The 24,053-nt window shown below is 36.3% G+C and overlaps 1 protein-coding gene across 1 annotated transcript; it reads left to right on the top strand.

The window, feature by feature from the left end:
* The first annotated feature begins 3,960 nt into the window (after positions 1 to 3,960).
* On the top strand, positions 3,961 to 12,182 carry LOC121317261. Its single transcript, XM_041252999.1, has 7 exons — positions 3,961 to 6,847; positions 6,927 to 6,986; positions 7,830 to 7,930; positions 8,787 to 8,848; positions 9,268 to 9,425; positions 10,543 to 10,692; positions 11,113 to 12,182. Exons 1-7 carry the CDS (start codon positions 3,967 to 3,969, stop codon positions 11,466 to 11,468), a joined length of 3,768 nt encoding a protein of 1,255 aa, XP_041108933.1. The 5' UTR covers positions 3,961 to 3,966; the 3' UTR covers positions 11,469 to 12,182.
* The last annotated feature ends 11,871 nt before the right edge of the window (positions 12,183 to 24,053 follow it).

Here is a 24,053-nt window from a genome sequence, read left to right as displayed (position 1 = left end):
CCTTACAGCATGTAAATGCGGCATTGTATGTGTAATGACAGTATTAAGTAAATCTACTTTTCTGAATAACCTGAAGCCTTGTATTTGTCAAACGTTTTGTGTTTCTTTTATTGTTTCAAGGATTTGTTTCGCAGACCCCTTCCCCCCCCTCCTCCCCCTTGAAGCTGTAATCATGGGGCGAATCTTTGAAACTAGGTATTCAACAAACTTAGTTAAATGTTGTCGAATTGATCCTCAAAAGGAAGTAGTTAAATATTGGGTACTCTTAAGTTCACTTAGGTTTACAGTAATACAATATGTGGTGGTTGGAAGCCAACACAATGGTCTCAGGATTACAGTGTTTTTGTTTTTTTTTAAATTGCAATGCAAGTTCCAAAACACAGAAAATTAGAAGCTCTAGTTATCCTTCAAAGCAGTAAGCTTTCCTGCAGCTCCCTTGAGTCTGTGCAATGAGCAAAGTCATTTGTGTGCTACTTACCAGTTACATATCTGTCTGGTTTTGTTACCAGTTGCCTAAGACACCTACAGCATACAGAGGCACATTCTTACAACAGCTTGTGTGTAAGAAATTGGCTTTCAAAATACATTGACATCCAAAACGGGTTACCAAAAAAAAAAAAAATTAAGCTCCAAGATTATCAAGTTTCCTGTAAACAGCCGTGTGGCTAGCAGCTAGAAATAAGTATTATCACAAATTTATTCCACATGTTAAATAGTAGGTACGTATTAAGCAAAATAGTTGCCAACAGAAGTGTGTGGTTTTTTTTTTTTAAAGAGAGAATTCACTAATTCACTGCTCAAGTCGTTCTTTTGAACCTTGATAAAGTCAATTTATAGTCTTTTGTATCGGTGAGGCAAAATGTTTGCTGGGCTTACTGCTTCGGGAGAAATGATTTTACAGAATCCTTCTGCTGTTCATACCAAGACATGAATCCTTACATCTGTAGCGCTGCTGTCTTGGCGTCGACTACACAGGTTAGATTGACGCATGCATCTGTGTGTGTGCATTGTGGTCATGAGGTCTACATTGGCAATAATGTACTGTAGTTCAGAGATAAAATTTGTCAGGAAGTCGTGGATGAAAGGGGTGCTGATAAATGAGATTTTACTGTATTATGGCTTCCGTCTTTTGCGATCTCATTTGGTAGGTTCTTTTGTATAATGTTAAATGTATTTAGTTTCTCCTAAAATTCTAGGTGATGCTAAACATTTAGCCATCACTGTGTAGTAATGTTAAATTATATGGCCTTTTTGCTTTTTACAGTTGTAATTTTATTGTACTAAAAACCATGTCAGGTCAAGGTGTAGCAGTATTATGTGAATTAAATTGATCCATGCATTCAACTCCACGACCCCTTCATCTTTCACTTTTTTTTTCCATTTGTTTTGTCTAAATTCATTGTTCTATTTTCTTCCTGTTAGGGCATTGTGGATCCGTACACTCAACTGCTAACTACAGGTATGGTTTGCTTGTTAAGCACAATTGCTTTCCTTTTCAGAGGCTCACAATATACATCTCTTCACTGTTGTATTTGAAGCTAGTAATATTTCATTCTAGTCTGTTAAGGAATTCGGTCACTAGAACAATGATCCAACAATCTCCTTCTGCATGATCATTTGACTAATTGTGGAAACAATCATTTGAAGTAATGCTTACATTGCATAAGGTAGTAGTGTCTTTTAAATGAACAGTCTGTCACCAGTTTGCTTTTAGTCATTTTGTTTAATTTATAGATTAAAGTAAATAGTTTGACTGTAAATACTATTAAACAAGCACTCTAGCACCTTTGAAGGTCTGCATTAATTTAGTAATTATTGCAATTACTATAATCAGACATTTTTTTCATAAGTCTGAGATGCTTTTCAGTTAAGCAGTTCTACTTGCCTGCCAGCAATACCAAAGGAAACTGCATCCAAAGTGTCAGATCACTAGATGCCGCTGGCTCTTAAACGGGGCCGGCAGCAGGTTTCTGTTGGCCCTGGGAAAATGACTAGTCTGCCGTGTGATTTAACTGGTTGTGAAATCTTATTTAATATAAATACTAGAATTAATATGACCAGAAAAGATTGTGAAAAGGTTTGTTACAGTAAGTGTTTGTGTTTTTTTCTTATTTATTTTTAAAATGCATACAATCCTGGTAATTGTTTGTAGTTTTTTTTTTTTTTTAAACTTCACAAAACAATTGCCCTTTCTAGTGTCCCCATGGCTAAACAAGGTATACAGTGTATTGGTCTAACATTTGTGTTTTTTTGGTTTGTTTTTTCCAGAAATGGAACCAACAGTACATGGCTTTTTCCCTCTTGGAATCTGCCATGTTACCTTGTTTGACGATTATGGAGATTTGTTTTCCCCTGTATTTTTGGGCTCAAACCCGCCGGCTATCTGGTGCAACTGGACTATTGTGGCTGACCAAGGGAAGCGAATTATTTTGCACTTGTACCATTTTGCATCCAAGGAAAAATGTGACATGAATGAAGATCAAATCATCTTTGAGGAGTTTCCTCCTAGGATGGAACGGCATACATTGAGTAAATGCTGGACCGAAGAGTTTTATACTTCTCAATCCAATGTTCTTTATATGTTTTGGCTTTTCATGGGTAATACAAGCATTAGTAATGGATTCTATGGGAATTATGACATTTTTGGTGACGAAGAGATAGTTATTGTTCCTACTCCTGTAGAGCAGTGGACTCGTCCCCTCGGGCAACTTGGTGAAAATGTGGCAAGTACGAATCCTGACTTGTTGAGAACACCTTTATTTCTGACACAAAGCACATGGAGTGAGGAATTTAGCACCGATGACCAAGAAGTTATTGACAGTACTGTGTACCCAGGGTACAATAAGTTTAAGCATCTGACAACTCAAAGTGAAACTGAATATCTTGAAAGCTATAAACACAACCAATACCCACAAAGGATAACTACTCCAACTGCAATGGAAAGTGAAGAGGAATATATTGAAAAAGAACATGACCAACATTCACAAAGGATAACTACTCCAACTGCAATGGAAAGTGAAGAGGAATATATTGAAAAAGAACATGACCAACATTCACAAAGGATAACTACTCCAACTGCAATGGAAAGTGAAGAGGAATATATTGAAAGTTATAAACATGGCCAGCATGCAATAGAAAGTGAAACGGAATACCTAGAAAATGATAAACATGACCGGATTTCACAAAGGATTACTACTCCAAATGCAACAGGAAGTGAAGAGGAATATCTAGAAAATTCTAACCTGTTTGCAGTGGAAAGTGAAATAGATCTTAAGAACTCCAAACATGGCCAGTATTCACAAGAGATTACTACTGCACATGCAACAGAAAGTGAAGAGGAATATCTAGAAAAAGAACATGACCAACATTCACAAGAGAGTACTACTCCAAATGCAACGTTAAAAGAGGAATACCGAGAAAATTATAAGCATGACCAGCATGCAAAGGAGAGGGAAAGAGAATATCAAGAGAATAAATATGACCAGCATTCACACAGGATTACCTCTCCAAATGCAACAGAAAATGAAGCAGAATCTTCCGATCACAATCGTGACCAGCATTCACAAAGGATAACTACTCCAACTGCAATGGAAAGTGAAGAGGAATATCTAGAAAAAGAACATGACCAACATTCACAAAGGATTACTACTCCAAATGCAACAGGAAGTGAAGAAGAATATCTAGAAAATTCTAACCTGTTTGCAGTGGAAAGTGAAATAGATCTTAAGAACTCTAAACATGACCAGTATTCACCAGAGATTACTACTCCAACTGCAATGGAAAGTGAAGAGGAATATCTAGAAAAAGAACATGACCAACATTCACAAGAGAGTACTACTCCAAATGCAACAGGAAGTGAAGAAGAATATCTAGAAAATTCTAACCTGTTTGCAGTGGAAAGTGAAATAGATCTTAAGAACTCTAAACATGACCAGTATTCACACAGAGATTACTACTCCAACTGCAATGGAAAGTGAAGAGGAATATCTAGAAAAAGAACATGACCAACATTCACAAAGGATAACTACTCCAAATGCAGTGGAAAGTGAAGAAGAATATCTAGAAAAAGAACATGACCAACATTCACAAATGATTACTACTCCAAATGCAGTGGAAAGTGAAGAGGAATATCTAGAAAAAGAACATGACCAACATTCACAAAGGATAACTACTCCAAATGCAGTGGAAAGTGAAGAGGAATATCTAGAAAAAGAACATGACCAACATTCACAAAGGATAACTACTCCAAATGCAGTGGAAAGTGAAGAAGAATATCTAGAAAAAGAACATGACCAACATTCACAAATGATTACTACTCCAAATGCAGTGGAAAGTGAAGAGGAATATCTAGAAAAAGAACATGACCAACATTCACAAAGGATAACTACTCCAACTGCAACAGGAAGTGAAGAAGAATATCTAGAAAATTCTAACCTGTTTGCAGTGGAAAGTGAAATATATCTTAAGAACTCTAAACATGACCAGTATTCACCAGAGATTACTACTGCACATGCCACAGAAAGTGAAGAGGAATATCTAGAAAAAGAACATGATCAACATTCACAAAGGATTACTACTCCAAATGCAGTGGAAAGTGAAGAGGAATATCTAGAAAAAGAACATGACCAACATTCACAAAGGATTACTACTCCAACTGCAACAGGAAGTGAAGAGGAATATCTAGAAAATTCTAACCTGTTTGCAGTGGAAAGTGAAATGGATCTTAAGAACTCTAAACATGACCAGTATTCACCAGAGATTACTACTGCACATGCCACAGAAAGTGAAGAGGAATATCTAGAAAAAGAACATGACCAACATTCACAAAGGATAACTACTCCAAATGCAGTGGAAAGTGAAGAGGAATATCTAGAAAAAGAACATGACCAACATTCACAAAGGATTACTACTCCAACTGCAACAGGAAGTGAAGAGGAATATCTAGAAAATTCTAACCTGTTTGCAGTGGAAAGTGAAATGGATCTTAAGAACTCTAAACATGACCAGTATTCACCAGAGATTACTACTCCAAATGCAATTGAAAGTGAAGAGGAATATCTAGAAAAAGAACATGATCAACATTCACAAAGGATTACTACTCCAAATGCAGTGGAAAGTGAAGAGGAATATCTAGAAAATTCTAAGCTGTTTGCAGTAGAAAGTGAAATAGATCTTAAGAACTCCAAACATGACCAGTATTCACAAGAGATTACTACTGCACATGCAACAGAAAGTGAAGCAGAATCTTCAGATCACAATCGTGACAAACATTCACAAAGGATTACTACTCCTATAAATGCAATGGAAAGTGAAGAGGAATATATTGAAAGTTATAACTATGACCAGCATGCAATAGAAAGTGAAACGGAATACCTAGAAAACTATAAACATGACCGGATTTCACAAAGGATTACTACTCCTATAAATGCAATGGAAAGTGAAACAGAATATGTAGAAAACAGTCCTGACCAGCATCCACGTAGGATTACTACTAATGCAATGGAAAAGGTAGAATATCGAGCAAATTATAAAAATGACCTGCGTGCAGTGGATAATGAAGTGGAATATCAAGATAACATCCGTGAACAACATTCTTCAAATGCAAAAGAAAATGAACAGGAATATCTAGAACATTCAAACCTGTTTCCAATGGAAAGTGAAATGGATCTCAAAAACTATAAGTATGACCAACATTCACTAGCGAATACTACTCCAAATGCAATGGAAAGTGAAGACAAATATGTTGGAAATGGTACAGATTACCAGAATGTAATAGTAAATGAACCAGAATATATAAACAGTCAACACCCACGAAAGATTACTACTCAAAATGCAGTAGGAAGTGAAGAGGAAAACCTAGAAAATAATAAGCCTGACCATCCTGTAATTGCTAGTTATATGAACGAACCATTTTTGCAGACTACTGCAGTAAGTGCTGTGCAGGACACCAGCCTGCTGAGAACTGTTCATTTTGATACCTTTCTAACACCCTTGCAGTCAAAACTGCCTGAAATCCAGTCTGAGGCTTTTGACTTTGCAAATTTGGATGCAACGGCTGCTTTAGATTTGAGCGGTAACCTTGATCCAACCAGAGTCCAGTCCTTCTCTTTGATAAGTAAGGTGCTTCTTGGGATGCACGACACTTCCTCTGAAGAAAGGTTTGTAATAGATGCACAGCCTCTAAATAAAGCACGACTAGAAGACATTGACGGTGTTTGTAGTTCTTGTGATTCTTCCAGAGTATCTGTGGTAGGTACAAGTGGAAAAGATGTCGCAGGAAGTTTCCTGAGCCCTACTTTATTATTTGCTAACAAGTTTAAGCAGTCTGAAATCTTTGCAGATGAAAGCAATAGTGCATCTTACCTTCAGCTATCTACAGCAGATTATCTGAACACGTTTAAATCCAATCAAGCAATCGAAAAGATCCATAACACCATAGAAGTGTCGCAGGTAGTCCTTGAAAGCAGGTTTGAAAGTCTAGATGGGGAAGACCATGAATTGAGTCCCATATTCACGAATAGGGATTCCAATTACACGGTTAATGGCGATCAAACTGGTTATGTTACCCCAGGACTTTTAGAGGGGGATTCTGAAATTGACCAACAACTAAAATTCACCACTGATCCGTCTGAATCTCTTAAGCAAGATGGCATTGAAGTACAGATACAAACTGGGAAACTCTGGACCAGTGCAGCTTGGGAAGAATCAATTGGAACCACAGATGGATCTTCTATCAATAGAAACGAGATAAACTCTCTTTTAGAGAAGAGAATGGATGGTGCCAGCCCTCTACAGCCAATCGGCGAAGACCAAACCTCAATAGCACGTGCCTTAAACTTCTCTGATGGTTTGTATTTGCTTTTGAAAATGAACTTCATTATTCAGAAAAAAAACGTTGTTTTAAAATGATTCTCTGCTTTTCACAGATAAGACTAGTGCTTACAGATCCCACAGAAATGTTACTCTGCTTGCTCATTTTCCCGGAGGTAAGGATATACTGTATACAGTTTTTTTTTTTTTTTTTTATTTGGGTGTTTTTTAATTTTTGGTAACATTTGTCATTTAAACCCAAGTAATAGTCTTAATCCTACTAATAATCAACAGCAGCCTTCTATGAAAAGACGAGGGATAAAATGGTAAGTGGTGAATCATAGTTTGTGCTGGATTTTTATGCACCAATTCAACCCTTCAGGGTCTATTTTAATGTAAGGGTGGCTTTGACTAATTGTGCTGGTGTACATATCCCTGTGCTGATTTATTGACCCACTTAACATTAGTACTTATGATGTAAGTGAAACAAGGTCTGTAATTTCAGGATGTCTGTATTTAGATCCTTCCCTGTTTGCTCATTGTAATGCCTAAGGCTTGTTTACCATTTCACCCTCCCTTTTTACAGAAAACATGCATTTGCTTTGATGCATTGAAAACCACATTAGCTGGTTTAACAGACCTTGATTAGCAATAACTTGACTACCTTATCTACTGTTTAAATATTGTTCGGTACTCCAAGCTTAATGTATATCTCTAAAAAATGCTGCTCTGACGCTGGTATGGACCAGTTGCCCTGAACATTATCACATTGCTGATTTGGCATGGATGACCCCATAGTACTGCCAAAAGTGTATGCTTACTTAACTTCCAGGTTCATAATCATGCTGTACAGTTCTGCTGGAGATTGTCCTTTCTCTTGCATGGGAACCTGCAGGTTCTGAGTTTATGCATGCTTCAGTGACAACTGCATGTTTCGCAATTTCACCTTTTTAAAACATGACATTCCCAACTGTTGCATCTTGATATTCTCATTAAGACCAGTGTGTTCTGTTTCTCAGAGTATTTGTTTGAAGTTTCCATTGAAATGCAAATAAATCTCACTGGAAGAGAGAACTTGAAGGATTTGGAAAGGACACTCTTGACATTGTTGGAGAATCTGGTGAGCCAATTTTTATTTAATGGACAAAATGGTAATGAAAATGGCTTCAAATACAGTAAACTTATATACAGCCATGGCAAAAAGTTTTGCATCAGCTAGAATTAAGAGAAAAAAAACTATCAACATGGTGTAGATCCTGTATATACAGCATACACTAATCAAATGAACTACAAAAGGATTTTGCAAAAGTCTACAGGAAGTCATAATAGTAGCATAGTATTAAATGTTAGGTTTTGAAATGTCACATTCAGTTTCATTAAAGGGTACATCAGTGCTACATGGAAAATAAAATACTGTCCCACCTTTTTAAATAAGCAAGTACAGGCTCCTTCCATGTGGAACAGTAGACAGACCATGTTTGTCACACAAACTAGTGTTTCCACACAGAGGTAATATAGCTTATACAACGCTTCACTGGGCATGTGCTAGTATGTTTCGGAGCACATGTGAAGGTACATGCAGAAGTCATGTTTTTTTGGCTCTGAACAGATGCTCGAACAGTTATTTTGGACATAGTGTGGCATTATGTAGATGTTTGGGTGCATAGGGATTATACAATGACCAAATACATTTAGAACAGCAAGGTGGATAGTTTTATCTTTTCATGTAGTGCTGTTGTACTCATATATTAAATTACAAAGCAGTATGTAATTCAGTGTTAATTTTATTTAGCAGGTTGAATTAGATTTTATGAAGCAGTGTCTTAATTCTACAGGGTGATGCAATACTTTTGGCAATAGCTGTAGCTGCTCAGTTTCTTTGTAACCCTCCACATTTTTTGTGAATTAATTTCTTCAGTCATTTTTAGAATTTGATTCAAACAAGATTTTCTATTTTTTAATATTTAACTTTGCAGATAAAAGATGATTTGAAGCACTTGCATCCACCCAAAAGCATCACTCTGAAAAGAGTTAAAAGGTACAGTGTATTTTGAAGGTTAATACTTTCCGCATTGGTAACAGACATGACTATACCATACTGCATATCTCCTTATAAACAAAGTGTTTTTTTGTGTGTGTTCAGAATTTTTGTGCGGCTGAGATGCTTGCCAAGAGCACACCTTTTAAACATTGGCGTTCTGTTTCCACAACATCTATTTTTCCATAACATAAATGTTCTGGTTGAATTGCACCCAGAACTAACACAACCAAATGATCAACAATATATAACTATAGGTATATCAAAGAACTGGAGAAATGTGTAGTGCTGGACACCCTATTCCTCCTCCAAGAGGTTTGGCATTTGTATTGTAAATTGTATCCAGAACTTGTAGCAATTATTTTGTTTATTTTAAAACTCTCATGGAAGCCCAAAGCTAAGGATTCTTACTGTTGCAGGTTGAAATCTGGTCTTGTGTACATATTATGGCTGCACTTTGGCTTTGGAGAGAGAACCATGCACATGTCGATTCAGTCTTGCTTGCAGAGACTTGTGAACAGGCCTGTGGTAGAGCTGGAGACCAAGAATGCTCTTGTGAGTTCAGTATCAACAGAAGGTAATGCATTTTAATGCTTTAGAACCAAGGGAATAGTGGGGAAAGGTTGTTTGACTGAAGTACAGTAATGCAACATTTTGCATTTTATAACTGGAACTCCAATTTGTGGTGCAAAATACCTTTTAAGTCTAGAATCAAAGGCTGTGTAGGTATGTTTTATTTTACATAGAGTAAAATTTATTTACAAATGGTGTGGTGCTTCTGCTTGGTGTATTTTGCTTCTTGGTGCACAGACTGATAGTCACAGATACAAGTATTGCCACTGTACATAATATAAGAATTCAAGAAAACATGTTGGACAACATTCAGTCAACATTAGCCACTTTTTTTTAAGATTGTTTCTAAACTGCCAGAAACTTGTTTTAAAGTTTAAAAAAAAAAAAAAAAAAAAAATTGCTACATTTTCAGAGTTGATAAATCTTGACCTTTTTAGTTATGGCTGTGACTAGCAGTTTGTCAGTATGTACCACTGAATTAAGAATAACAGAAGGTAAATGTCAACAATTCAAAAGTGTACTTTGGAAGCGTATGGCAGTTTACACAAAGGTTTAATTTTTTTATAATCCCCAATTACTTGCTCTGAAAAAGCATTTGACACCAGCTGGTGTCCTTATGACACCATCTGTAAAATATACAAGTGCACAATGTTATCTAGAACGTTATTGTAAGTAAATTAACTATTATTTAGGAACAACTAAAAATTATCAATTTCCTGATGCTTTAAAACTTAATATAATATGAACATGTACTTCAGACCAAACAAAGCTTGTGAAATATTATGGCATTTTAATAATTAAACACTGAAGGCAGGCTTGTCTCCATTTTTCCCTTTTAATTCCAGAAAATGTCTTGTATTAGTAAATATTGAGCCCTACAGCAATTCATCATTGTGTGCTCTTTTTAATATGGTTAATACCCAATATGGAGTCATTCACAGTAGTAACATTCAGACACAATTCTAGTGGTCTTTCTGAAAATTAATTCAAATTTCAAGTGTCAAAAGTATATCCAAGTATTGTTTAGAGATTTGATTTGTTCAAAGTCCACACAGACGTGACAAGTTGATTTTATTTGTCAGTACCACATGTGCTGATTTGTTTGGAATGTAATGTTGCAGATGTGAATGAGTGCAGTACCGAGATGCTGCTGTGCGATGCCCATGCCGACTGCTTCAATGAGTTTGGCACTTACACATGCCGATGTCAGGAAGGCTTTGAAGACCGGTCTCGAGCTGGTTCAGGTGGCACGATTTGTGTTAATGTTGCAGGTATGTATCTTACTGAATGTATTTTACTGGTATCGTTTGTTGATCAGCGCTGGCACAGCCAGCAAAAGCAAACTTAATCCAAAGAGGCAGATCACTAGATGGCACTGGTTTATGCTCTGTAAGGACACTTGTCTAGTCTATGGAAAATGTAATTCGAAGCTTCATATTCAGTAAGGTGTACTTGCTGTTTACGAATTACAAAACCATACAAAGTCTGAAATTTATCTACAGGCTTTATTTATTTTTTGAACCGGTTATGCTGTCTTTGTTCTGTGAACTGTTCAGTTTTACTGTTGAATAACCAAGCATTAATGCAATCAAGCTTAAATGAAATCAGGTAGGCTAAGGTTTTAGTTTTACTGTATGTCCAGAGTATCCAATTTAAGTACTTGATGTAACTAATGTGTTTTATATTTTCAGGTTCCAAATCGCCCACCCTTTTGGAAACCTTAACTGGCTTTGGATTTGTATTAATTGTGTTTCTGTTGTTTTTCATGGTGGTTGTAGCTGTTGTTTATAAAAGACAGCAACAAGGGACATTTGTTGTTCATTGTGAAAATCTGGAGTCTGCAGTACTGCAGCAGTGTTTGCAAACTCACGGTTGTGGACTTAATCAAAAGGACGATGTAGTTGAGCCTAAAGAGTGTGACTCTAGGGAAGGCCTGCCTCTTACTTCGTTTGAGTATTTCTGTGGCTCGGAAAGAATTGTTGATGGAATGTCTGGAAACACACAGGGAGATGATGCGAGTGTTGTTGACGAACGTGCAATGTTTTAAGTACGTCCTGCACTTTTACAATCCTTGGCTACCATATTGCTATAAGGTACATGTTGTGTATAATTTAGTTAGTAGTTATTTTATTTGCAGTGATTTAATGTTTAGTCTATCCATGTTAATGCTTTAGGTTCATATAGACCAACAAAGTCAGTCATAAGCAACTTGTTGTGTTGCAACTGGATTTCAGCAGCAGTTCTTGTTTCCAATTGTACTGATCTTTTGTATTGGTTGCAGTGGCTGGTCCTAACACAAGCAAAATCAAAGTAACTCCTTCACAATGTGATTGTCATGTTGAATTTAATATTGCTGTTTCTTTTAGATTTATTTATATAACAATCCTCATGTTTAATTTAAAAGTATATTGTTCTGTGTACCTTCTGCCTAAAAGTGTATAGCTTATAATACTTGCTGTGGGACTGGGGAGAAAAAAAGGATTTCCAATGTGTTACAGATCTGCATGTAATGTATCTACCACTAGGGGTCAGATTGTACCTCCTTGTATTGGTCTGTTCCTATCTTCACATTAAAATCGACTGCTGTACTGATGTAGACCAATGACCACTTATTTTGTCACTACTGTATGCTTGTATATTGGATAATCCCAGTTGTAAGCGGTTGGCAGATTGTCAACATCACACACCTACAGTGGAACATTGTTTAAGCAAGGTGTTTTTCTTTCATTCAGATAGTTTGCATTATTTGCCATTTTGGTAAATGAAGACCACAGTGAAACTCTGACTGAGCAGACAAGTACTGGGATGTGAATCATAAATCATGTCTATTTCCCACATAGGGGAGATTACAGCTATTTAAAGGTTCTGATCTAAAATGAGCAATGTATTAATGCAGCAATATTAACTTGCAGGTATTTTGAAGTGTCTAGTTTTGTGGAGTTAATATACCGATAGTCTTTTCTTAGAAAAAGCAAAGTTATGTATGCTCACAGTGCCTTGCCTTAGGAATGTACAGCTATGTTAGTGGGGATTTTGCTGGCCATTCATTGAAATCTAGTTAATGCTGTTCACAACTTAAGTCATTTTTCCATTGTAAACTCTGTGTTTGAGTCGTGTTGCATTTCTAATATCCTTCAAGCTGCTCCATGTTTTTCTGAAGTGCCTTTCTTTATTGGCAGGTCTTAATGCAGCATTAGAAAGCAAAGATTCAACTTAAGAGATCTGTTTTGAGACAGAAAAAGTACTTCTCATCCACTTGACAAGCTTTGTGCAATGCTGCTGAATGGTGGGTCTAGGTATACGGTATATCTACATATGTAGTACATTTTTACTGCTCTACACTCCAGCCATTATCTGTTTTTATATGTGTGTGGCAAAGTGGCTGCTGATGGTGAACAGGTGTAGGAATAATCACAGGCAGACAATTATCCAGCTTAGAAAAGGGGTGCTTTATTTTGTAACTCCTGGTCTGGCGACCAAACAACAAACCTGCAATACACACCAATGTGTAAAGCATGGAGGGAAATTATATAAATGGTTTTGCAAACCAAATAGTAACACAAGTTACCCACCCCACAATAATACAATACACTGTCACCACTCCAGATGTGTGCTGTAGTGCTCGTAGTGGGACAATTTTAAACAGTGAATGAAGTGCAGTGTTGATCCGGTTTTGTACTGGCCCTAGGCGACAGCTCTGGATAGGTGCTTCGACATCTAGTGATACACAGGCAGTTGCTAAACAAACAAAACGCTCACAAATATTTTTACAACGCTTTCTCTGCATCTCTCATCGGTCCTTCCAGTTGCTCTCACAAAACCAAGCGAAGGGAAAGATTTACGATTCTCCGTCCCCTTTATGCTATCATGCATGACCCCTTGTTAAACGATTGCAGCTGTCTATTGCCTGCAGCTGCTACATCGTTTACCTTCCGGGTCAATACGTTCCTGCAAGAAAGTCTCGTCTTCTTCCACACTGACCAACTTCCCGGTCTGGGGAAAGAACTGTCAAGCCAGCCTGTCCAAAGACTTCCCCTTTTGCTACTTGGCGCCCTCACAGTTTGGCAGGGAGATTTACAACCAGAACTCATATTTCTGTCACAGTGCGTAACATTGACGTTCCTACATTTGAGATACTAAGGGGAAACACAACGGGGATAGACTACAGGTGTGTTTTAGAGCATTTTGCAGTGCTGATAAATCACCCAGGGAAAATAAAAGGTGCTTAATACAATCCAATGATCTTGCAGTGCTGTAAAATGTTCTAAAATATCCAGTTTGTTTACCTCTGTGACTAGGTGGATCAAACCAACACATTCCATTAGCCAAGCAGACAAATGGCTTGGCTAATTCTTTTTATGAGAACAACACTAATGAGTGCATTAGCAAAAATGTTTGATCACCTTTTCTTAAGTTTTAAAATGTATCATTTCAGTTCATCCACTATGTCTCATTAAAACCACCATGAGCAAATATTTGCTTTTGTTCACTGTTTGATTACAGTGCAGTGCAACCAAGAGATCTCAACATAAATTTAGGTGGACTGGTTGAAGGATCATCTTTAACTGACATGTCTTGGTAGGAACATCACACTTGCATATGTCTAAAACCACATATTCAAATTAGATGAAATTTGCTTCTGATTTGATGCTGTTGAGTGGAGTTATTTTTCCTTGAGTGTAGTAGCAGTCTGCCATAGTTACAAATATTTAGTGTTGATTTAAGAAAAGGATAAACGGGGAAAAAAAACATTAAAATAGCACTGGCATATTTCATCGTGCAGATAAAACCGACTTTTAGTATAAAACATTTTCTAGTCTGGCTCCATTGCGATTACAGATCTAACCCTGTTTCCTGTTTGTACAACCAGCCCCTGGAGTAAAGGGGGTGTGTTTGAAAAAAAGACAAAGCAGGAACCGTCAGTAAATGGCTGACACGGCTGTTCTTGTATACTATGTCTGTTAATCCTGTGCCTTCCCTCGATGGTCCCCTTTGGCCTTGCTGAGATGCAACTCAATCTGCTTGTTTGTGTGTCTTTGTTTTGTGTATTAGTAAAACGGTTGTCCATTTACTGGTTGGGAAAGCCTTGCAATAGCTAAGAAACCAAAATGTTTTATCATTCAGACTTACTAAATAAACCTATGAGTAGGATGAAGCATTTTGGCAAGGGCCAAACAAATCTTTAGAAACCTCTTCCCTCTCTCTCTCCCCTCTCATGCCAGTTGATATCAATGGCATTATAAACATATGAGAAAAAAACCTTTTAGATACTATTTTGCAGGGCAAATAGATTTACAAAAATGTACAGCATATGTAGCTCTCCTGGGTAATTTATCTACATTTCTTTCATCATTCCCTTGCAAGATCAAAAAAAAAAAAAAAAAAAAAATTACAGTGAGCAAGCTGTATCCTTTATTTCAGGATAATTATTCAAGATGGGGGTGTGTGGTCAGTATATTATATCCGTTATTAAAAAAGGGGCAAACCCCTTAATGTAACAATTTTCATTTGGCCTGTATCTCAGGGTTCGGGCCCTGACTCTGCGATGCTATGGGGTATCACAATACCAGTTGCCAGGCAGCTAATTGTAGCTGGTTGAAACAGAAGAGTGGAAATGCTAGCTACTCCTGAGTGCAAACAGTGTTTATGAGAAAGTGCCGGAAGCAGCAATAATCCTGAACTCGCCTTCTTCATGGCATAACTCTCACTTCCCACAAACATGCCAGCAGGAGCAGAGGAGAGAATGGTTGTTGTAATTGTTGTGGATCGTGCAATTTTCTCGTACGAAAGCCTGTTGCAGCAGAGTGTACTCACATCTGAGACAAACATGTACTCCCACCCATCTGCATTCTGAGGGCTCGGCTCTCCGGTTGCGGAATGTTTGTTGACTGCTGAATTGTCTTTTATTACCCAATAAAGGAGTCATTATATATAAAGAAAGTCAGCACTGTTTTATAGTAAGTGCATGCCAGGAGCTGTATGTAACAGCTTTAGTTTCTAGGAGTGCATGCATAATACGTATTATGTATTCTGTATTTTACTTCTGCCCCCAAGTGAGTTTGCCCCAAGTTGGCTTATTGGCCCCACTGACCTTAAATGGGTGAAAATCAGCTTGTGTCTTATACAGACACTGTATATGTTATAACATATAGTTCAATTAGAATAGTTTAACAGTGTGGCTGATCATAATGTCATCTGATACAAAGACATTTCGTCACATTAATTTCAGGGTCTCTTGGGTCCAAAATTGTAACCGTTAAAGTAACTATTTTCCAAGCTCAAGCCCAATGCAATTTTTAACAATTGCACAATTATACATGTAATAATAGCCTTGGCTAACAGTGGTGATCTGAAATACCCTGGATAGTTTCAGTTTACAGCCAGTTGTTGTGGGCAAAAACACATTCTTAATAATCACTTTTTCTTTGTTCACTAAACTAATGAGACTGAAGTGGTTGCGAGGATGATTGCTCTGATGTGTTTTCATACATGTTTACGTTACAGCGATGGTATATCTTGGTTTGTGCCCACAACTAACATCTCATTTTATCTTGGCAAAACTGAGTTTAATGTTAACATGAAGTAAATAACAGCTACTCTCTTGTAACAAAGATCTCATTTTAAATAAATAATAAAAATATTGTAACAACTAAAAAAAGGGAGTCTATAAATTTACTGCAATTATATGTACAGTTATATGGCTATTGTTATCTCTTTTGTCTTGGGGGAGAAGTGGGCATGGGAGATCAATTCAGGGCTTTGGGATTTATATTCCACATATAACAACTGGGCAGTTTTTTTTTTTTTTTTTTGGCTCACACCTTGGGCAAGTCTCATATAGCTTTATAAATCACCATGTCATCACTTCTGGCCTGTAAATATTTTTAATAAAAATGTTTAAAACTGTTTGTCCTGGAATCCCTTGGACTCGGAGTTAAAATACATGATTGTTGTTTTATCTAAGTGAAATATTACTACTGCCAGTAACTCACACACCACTACTCACTAAGCAGATTCTTTGGCCACTACTCGCTAAGCAGATTCCTTGGTTAAAATACTTTTTTATTGCTACAGCGCGAACAGAACAGATTTTGTTTATTTGGTTTGCCCAGTTTATCGCTATTTTCGGATACCTGTTGCGAGTCCCTCCAGAATCGGTAATCTGATTCTGACACTGCTTCAATCCTGCGTCATTGTAGACTTTGCATTGTGATGAATTTTCAAATCTTGTTGGAAGTAATGGATCCATTTTACCTTGGTTCTATCATCACCCACGTTGATTAAACTATCACTGAATACGGTCATTTTCACCAATAGCAGATCATGGCTGCACTTACACAAAATTCCCAGTAGAGGCTGCATTGAGCATTGGGTTTTGATTGCATACTGAATGAGGTAGAAACAGATGTTTACATCACAGGTGGAGCAGGTCAGGTAGCTCTTATGTGAAGGTTATTCGCTGTAGCATGTGGGATGGTTTAATCGATTTCTGTTCTCACTCAAGATCTAGGAGTATGAGGGAGTAAGATATCACAGTGCTAACTTTAACAGGCATGATTTCTCTGCGTCACAGACTTAGCCTTTTGCATGACTCATACTGTATTTTGTGTGGAAGGAGGAAGAAAAACAAAGACAACAATCGGTTTTGCTACTATCTTGAATATTTTATGGAAAGTAAGGAAAAGTAATTTCCTTAACAATCAAAATAGCATAGCAAACTGGAAAGACATTTAACACTTACATCAATAAAATATTTCCTTTACATAAACCTGTATTACTTTAAAACCTGATGAAGGAAAGCTGCATCGAGATGACTGTGACTTATGTATGAGTTGTTTGGTAAAAAAAAAAAAAAAAAAAAAAGTTTACTCCAGTTTTATATATATATATACACACACACACACATACCTGTTTAATTTTTACAGACGTAAAACACTTCCATTTTCTTGATTCTTATTAGCATATTATTGATCTGTCTTTTTTATAATTCGTTTAATATACAGATATCTGAAAAGACAGCGGTACATAGAAGAAAAGGTGCTGTAAGAGAACAGTGCTGTCACGTCAATGATCAAGCAGTACCAGGCTGCAGCTGTATATCTGTAGTTATATTTGAAATATTTTCATATCCTGAATTAAAGTAAAAAAAATACTATAAGTACAATAAATTGATTTAAAACAATAGTCATTATTCCTTTAAGCACTGTGAGTGACTTTACCTAGATTTGAACACTTTAAAGTCAACTGTGATACACTGAAGTTAACAGTGAAAATGAATTAGACTATTTTATTTAAAGGCAAAAGAAAACAATTTGTTAGAAACTTGAAAATGACCAGGGTATAAAAAAAAATTCTACTAGCCTATAACTAGCCCTAATACTGACCTTCCCATAATCAATTTAGCCAGCAAGAATTAAAACTGGGGTTTGACCAGCAGATATATCGTAAAAGCACAAATTCCTACTATACCTACAGTACACCACACAAACTCATCATTCAAGTTTCTTTTAAAGCTTTTTGTTATACCTTTGAACCACTCAGCAGTCATAGTAAGTGGCCTTGCTAGAATCTTTTTTCACTGCAATTACAACGTGCATTGCATTTGACCACAGATCTCTCTCTATTGAACCACGTTGCTCCAAAATTTACAAGCAGATAAGATACTGTAGATTTCTTTTTTTTCTAATTTGTATGAGAATGCATAGAAAAAGCAGTCCCGGGACTCATTTATAATTCTCATTTCTGTAAGTGGAATTTTTTTTTTCTTTTTTGAAGTCAAAGGGAGTTATTGCACTAAAGTAGCAGCATCAATTCAGTTGTACTTCTATTTTACCAAGATATGTACCCTTGAGCTATAAATTGAGATTACAAAGGTGTTCTTTAGAAAAACTGAAGGTTACTGCTATTCCCAAATTAGACTGTAACATTTATATTGCACACGGAGGCTGGAGGAAGTAGGACAAATGTGGATTTTTAAGGAGTGTCATTATAGAACCCAAACCCACATTATTTTTATTAATGGATGATTTACTTGGGTAATTTAAATAATACAATATTATTATTATTATTATTATTATTATTATTATACTTACTATAATATCTCATGGTCACAAGGTATTAAGTCGTTTGCACGAGATTTTAATTTACACCGTGACCCTTTAGGGGTTCCGTAGTAACGAGATTATTGAAAGGTGACAAATGTGCTACACAAGCAGTTTCCAAACAATCAATCCATTAACTTTATATATCCTTCTTGTCCATTTATGACAGTGACTCTTCTAAACTAAAAAAATAACTCGCTAAACGCTTCATCAATTTTTTTTGTGCCAAAAAAAGCCACTTCCTGCAAATGTGTACTATACGCCTGCCTATATGGCGTTTAAACATGGAGCCATTTCTTTGTTATTTTTGCTCAAAATAATTTGCCATCATTTTTTCAAGATTCTATAACTTAAAAACTAACACACAGATTTTCACGAAACTTGGACAAAAAAAAAAAAAAAAAAAAATCTCACTCACACGGACACAGAGCATAAGAATTGCCGTCCCGATCCGTTTTTCATGGTTACTCCACGAACCCTAAGGCCAAATAACAAACGTAATATATACGTTGATGGAGTATTCTGTTTTAATTATTTTTATTAACATTTTTCAAAAATAAAATTCCAAAAAGTACATAACAATAACAACAAACAGCATTTAATGATTTTTTTAAAAAATGCTGTATTATTTGGCATATGATTTTAAATAAGTAACGTAGAATAATAATAATAATAATAATAATAATAATAATAAAAAACAATATAAAACGGGAAATCTTTTATTTTTTAAGGGCTTTAGCAGTGGACGCTATATTTAAAAAAAAAATAAAAAAATAAATCAGTTTACCACGAACATACCTGAGAAATGTGGCCACCTTTCCTCTGTTCAGTATTTAAGAACTAGTTTCTTTAGTATTGTTGATTAATAGCTGAATATAATATTTAATTATTTTTTAGTGAAAGGAAGACCTTGAAAAGTTATTCCTAAAAAGCAGTCAACAGGAATTACTGCCGAATATTTTTTGTATGTTTGGGAAATAAAATCATCAATTTGACGCCAATTCCAATTTCTGTACAAGCCCAAAAAGCATGTATAAGGGTCATGTTCTGAATCTTGGAGTTCTGACATTTTGGGTCCTGAATTTAAAGTCTTTCTTTCTTTAAAGTCTTTCTATTTAATCAACATCCGTAAGACAGTTTGGTCTTTTACCAGTTTACACTATCAGCAGGCTTGAACTGATTTCTACATGAAAAAATTACGGTGGGAAAGAATTCCAATTTAAATACATGTGAACATCCTTTCGGTGCATTTAAAATGATGTCATAATATTGATCATTCCTGTCTGACATCTCATTCTTAAAATGGTACTTTACAGTATGTAAGCGTTTTCAAGTCCTGAATTTTGTTTCATTTCCTATTTAACATGCACACTTTTTATGATTTCATTTAGCTTTATAACTCATTGTATTAGCATTTGATATGGGAATAATGAAAATACATTTTCAACAAAAAACCTCTAGAAATAAGCCTAGCCTGCGGTAAACAAAACAGCATCTTACAGAAATCAAATTCTGCCTTGCCCTCCAGGGACAAACCCACAAGCTTGAGAACTGTGTTCTTGGCTCCCACACAAGGCAAGGGGGTTCAGCACAATATCCACAGGCACGTGCCCCTCTCTGTCTCACAGGGCCCAATCACAACACTGCAGCTGGGCTCTGGTCAGTGTTCACACATAGTGAGCACACTGCAACATCGAGGCATCATCCACAGGCAAAGGAGACCTATTGTATTTTGATGGTTAAAGTATTTAGTGCTGTATTCCCAGAGAAGAACATTTTTGGGCTATAAGGTCTGGTGACTGTGGAGGACATGGAATGGAACCTTGTCTTCTTGTCTTCCTAGCATCCTGGCAATTTGTTGAGCCGTGTAAGCTTTGAAAGTGTTAACACATGTCCTTCTGCTGTGAGTACTGAGGCAATTAGGAGCCATGACCAGTGTCTTACAATGAAAGTTGCTCCTAGAATATTAAGGCTAATTTTATGGGTAACCCTGGTCTTTCAGTCTCTGGGTGTTCATAGAGAAATCCATGAACAGCTAATCATTTACACTGGATACATAATCGTTGGGTCGGTTTAGGATAGAGTGTTAATGGTGGCTGGGCCATTAAGTCACAGTGGGTGGGAGTTCAGAAAGGATAAATACTGGGTCTAGGGGGACAGGGTGTGGTTTAGAACAGCTCTGTAGAACATACAGGCGTGTCATATACTTATACATATACTTATACATATACTAGTACAGTATCTCCGCTCAGGTCTGAGAACTGTGTTCTTGGCTCCTACCCAAGGGAAGCAGGTTCAGAACAGCATCCACAGGCACATGCTTGCTGGGCTCTTCACAGCACTGCAGCTGTGCTTTCATCCTCCGTGGTTTTGCTTTTAGCTGCTGCTTTTTTATTTTTAAATATTTGCATCTTGGGGCTATGCCCTACCCTGTTTGGTTAAATTATCATACACATATTATGAACTGTAGTGGAAGAACCATAGGCCAGAATATTAGATAATAATATGCTGCAATATAACAGTCAGTCAACAAGTTACATTAGATTTGAACACTCTTAAATGTTACAGTAGTAAGGAGTTTGTCATTTGTTTCATAAAATAAAACAGTTTTATTTTACTCTCGCAAAAAGTTTACTGATTGAATTTTGGTATAAAGGTAAATCGTTCCACAGTGACAAACTGTCTAAGCAATCAGAAAAGCAAGGGCAGATTTCCCATCACGGTGTGTTGCCAGTAATTAGTAAAACAGTTTCCCTGTTTAATGTTATCAGTTGTCCTTGTCAGAATACAGGAGCCCTTCCAATTCACAACAAATCTCTGTGGTGCATTAATCCGAGGGCTTTTGTCACATTTCCAATATTTTAATGTCTGTTTTGTAAAACCCTGACAGAGCAGAGAAGCCTGGTTAACATGATGTAATGGAAAGGAAAGTCTTCAGTTGGATTTGACAGGTATACCTCCGAACTCTGAATGTATTCCATCACTTCATAGAAGCCTCTTTAAAGCAATTGTAGCTATCAAAATCATTCCATACCTCTTAGCCATTGTGCACTTCCATTAGCTGTCTCAAATGTGCTGTTTTTAAAGAAACACATGCTATAGAACACATGTATTTACATTTTTAAAAATTATATCTGACACTACTTTATGAAAGTAAGCTAAAAGTATGCCAGTCAATAGGAGAAGCAGCTGATTGGTTATTGATAGGAAAGCAGCCAGTGATAGGGGTAGGGCCAATTTCCCTTTTCAGTTGGCATGACCCAGGAAGTACAAGACAGTTAAAAAACATGGCTTCCAAAGATAGATTTCTTTAACCTAGTGTAGTACCAGACATCATATGTTACAAAATAAAAATGCATGCTTTCTATAACATGAGTTTTGCAAAACTGCACATTTTTATACCTATTAAATGAATAGATGCCTATAGCAGATACATGTTACGTAACTATTTTGTTAGCCACAATTACTTTAATGTTAGATTAATGAATATCTTTTCATGTTATTCTCTTGGCCCTGTGCCCTCTGCTGCTATCTCCAGTAAAATAAAATAAAAACTATCAAGTGGAATTGTATAGAAACTAACACAGAGGGTTATTTTTGATTGATCATGTTTGGTCAACTGCAGGTCAATATAAACATAGAAAAGGAAAAAAACCTACAAATTTTAATGTATTTCCTTTTTTTTTTGGAAAGAAAACAGTGTAGAATGTGCCTCTTTCTATTATATTTATAGCCTGCTATGAAGGATTTATATGTGCTACACAGATTTTATATAGATTTATATGTCTTTCTTGACATTCATCAATTTCAAAAACCCTTGTGTGTCACCCCTATAACAATTTTTTGAATCCCTATAAATCATAATGTCTCTCTGAGGCAAAGTGCCAGTTTCTCGAAGTTTCCAGTATGCTGAATTATATTATGCGTCATCTGGTGCGCAGGTAACAACCAACTGACAAACACTCTAAGGCAGCTCTTACATTTTTTTAATAAACGGGTGCATTCTTCTAAAATAAAACAAAATAGTTATGTTCAATTCAACTAGAGGCTGTGAAGTAAAAACAAAGGGTCAAGATCAGTGGTCTGTTTTTCTTTATCTAACATTAAATTCCTTTTCTGATAACCTCTGTGTTTGGGGGTGGTAATAGGGTTCATGGTAACTATGGTTACCAACTCCCTAAAAGCTCTGGCCAGTCCCTTCCTAGACAGCTAAATAGAAAATATCAGAGATTGATGTGGTCTCCAGATACTTAAATGTTTTCTAGAAAGTCATTTGTTAAATAACTCTAAAACTAAAACATACATGCTGAACTAACTAACTATGTGCAGAAAGAAGTTTATCCAAAGCTTTTCACAGATGCTAATAAACAAAGGTCTTATAGTAGAATAGTAAATTCCAGTAATTTCCATAACCAAAGTACTTGACAAAACTGCAACTGAGAACACTATGTAACACAATTTTTGTTCCTGGGCAGTAAGTGTTATTTCCTAATTGCTTATGCCTCAAAAGTATAGAACATGGCTATTATTCCCCACAGACTTTGCTTTTGTGACCAGGACAGTGATATTTCAAAATATCACTATTTCCAATGGGAAAATAGGCAAATGTGTGTCTTTTCGTTCACATAAAGTCAGAAAAAAACAACATATGAATCCAAATGAACATGTATTTATACTAAAGTAATACAAAGATGACTACAAAAGATTTAGAAGTGAGTAGTTTTTCGAGATTTACAATTATACTGTATTTAAAAAGAGCACAGATTGCCACTTAGCTGATCTACCATGCATTACCTTTTAGGTTTAAGAAACGAATTCTTTGCAGCTGGTTTGTATGGTCACAGAATGACTGTCTACACCAGTCTACACCAGCAAGGGCTACATTCCCGTTGAATGGGACAAAGTTGATTTTTATTTAACCTAGGGGTGTGCAGATAGTTCTCCATTAAGATGTTTAGAGTTAGGTATTATTTATTATTTATATATTATTTAGGTATTATTTAAATGAAATAAAAGGGAGGGATTTCCACAGCAAGGTTAAACACCCTGTTTGGGTAAAAAAATTGTAAAAGGCGTCTCTAAACTTGAGTTTTTGTTTGGTACACGGTGGCTGCTGTCAAGTTATTAATTTTTTCTCATACAAATTTAAAAATGAGTCCAGTTTGCAGAGGTTGTTGTGGTTTTCTTACTCAACGAAGATTTAGAAAAAAAACCCCATAAAACACTGTGGTGTTCCTCTTGGAGCAGATAACATTTGGAAAGCTCCTCAATTGGTTTGATATGCTGTGTGGAGTCACACAGGACAGTGATATGGAAAAGGGAGGGAAAAGTTCTCAGTTCTTGGCACAAACGATTCTGTGAAATGTGTCTCCTCTGCACGTGCAGCGAATTCACTAGTTAAGCAGCAGAATCCCTGATTTGGCTGTGCTTCAGAAGTTGCTCAATGATTTGAGAAGTGCTTTGATATGCTATGTGGATGAAAAGCACTATATAAAAGCAAGTTATTTTCTATCCCTCTAGTCTTATGACTA

This window comes from Polyodon spathula, chromosome 6 (genome assembly GCF_017654505.1).
Source record: "Polyodon spathula isolate WHYD16114869_AA chromosome 6, ASM1765450v1, whole genome shotgun sequence".
NCBI lineage: Eukaryota > Metazoa > Chordata > Actinopteri > Acipenseriformes > Polyodontidae > Polyodon > Polyodon spathula.
The sequence above is the reverse complement of the archived record's forward strand: the minus strand, read 5'-3'. Positions and strand labels throughout refer to the sequence as shown.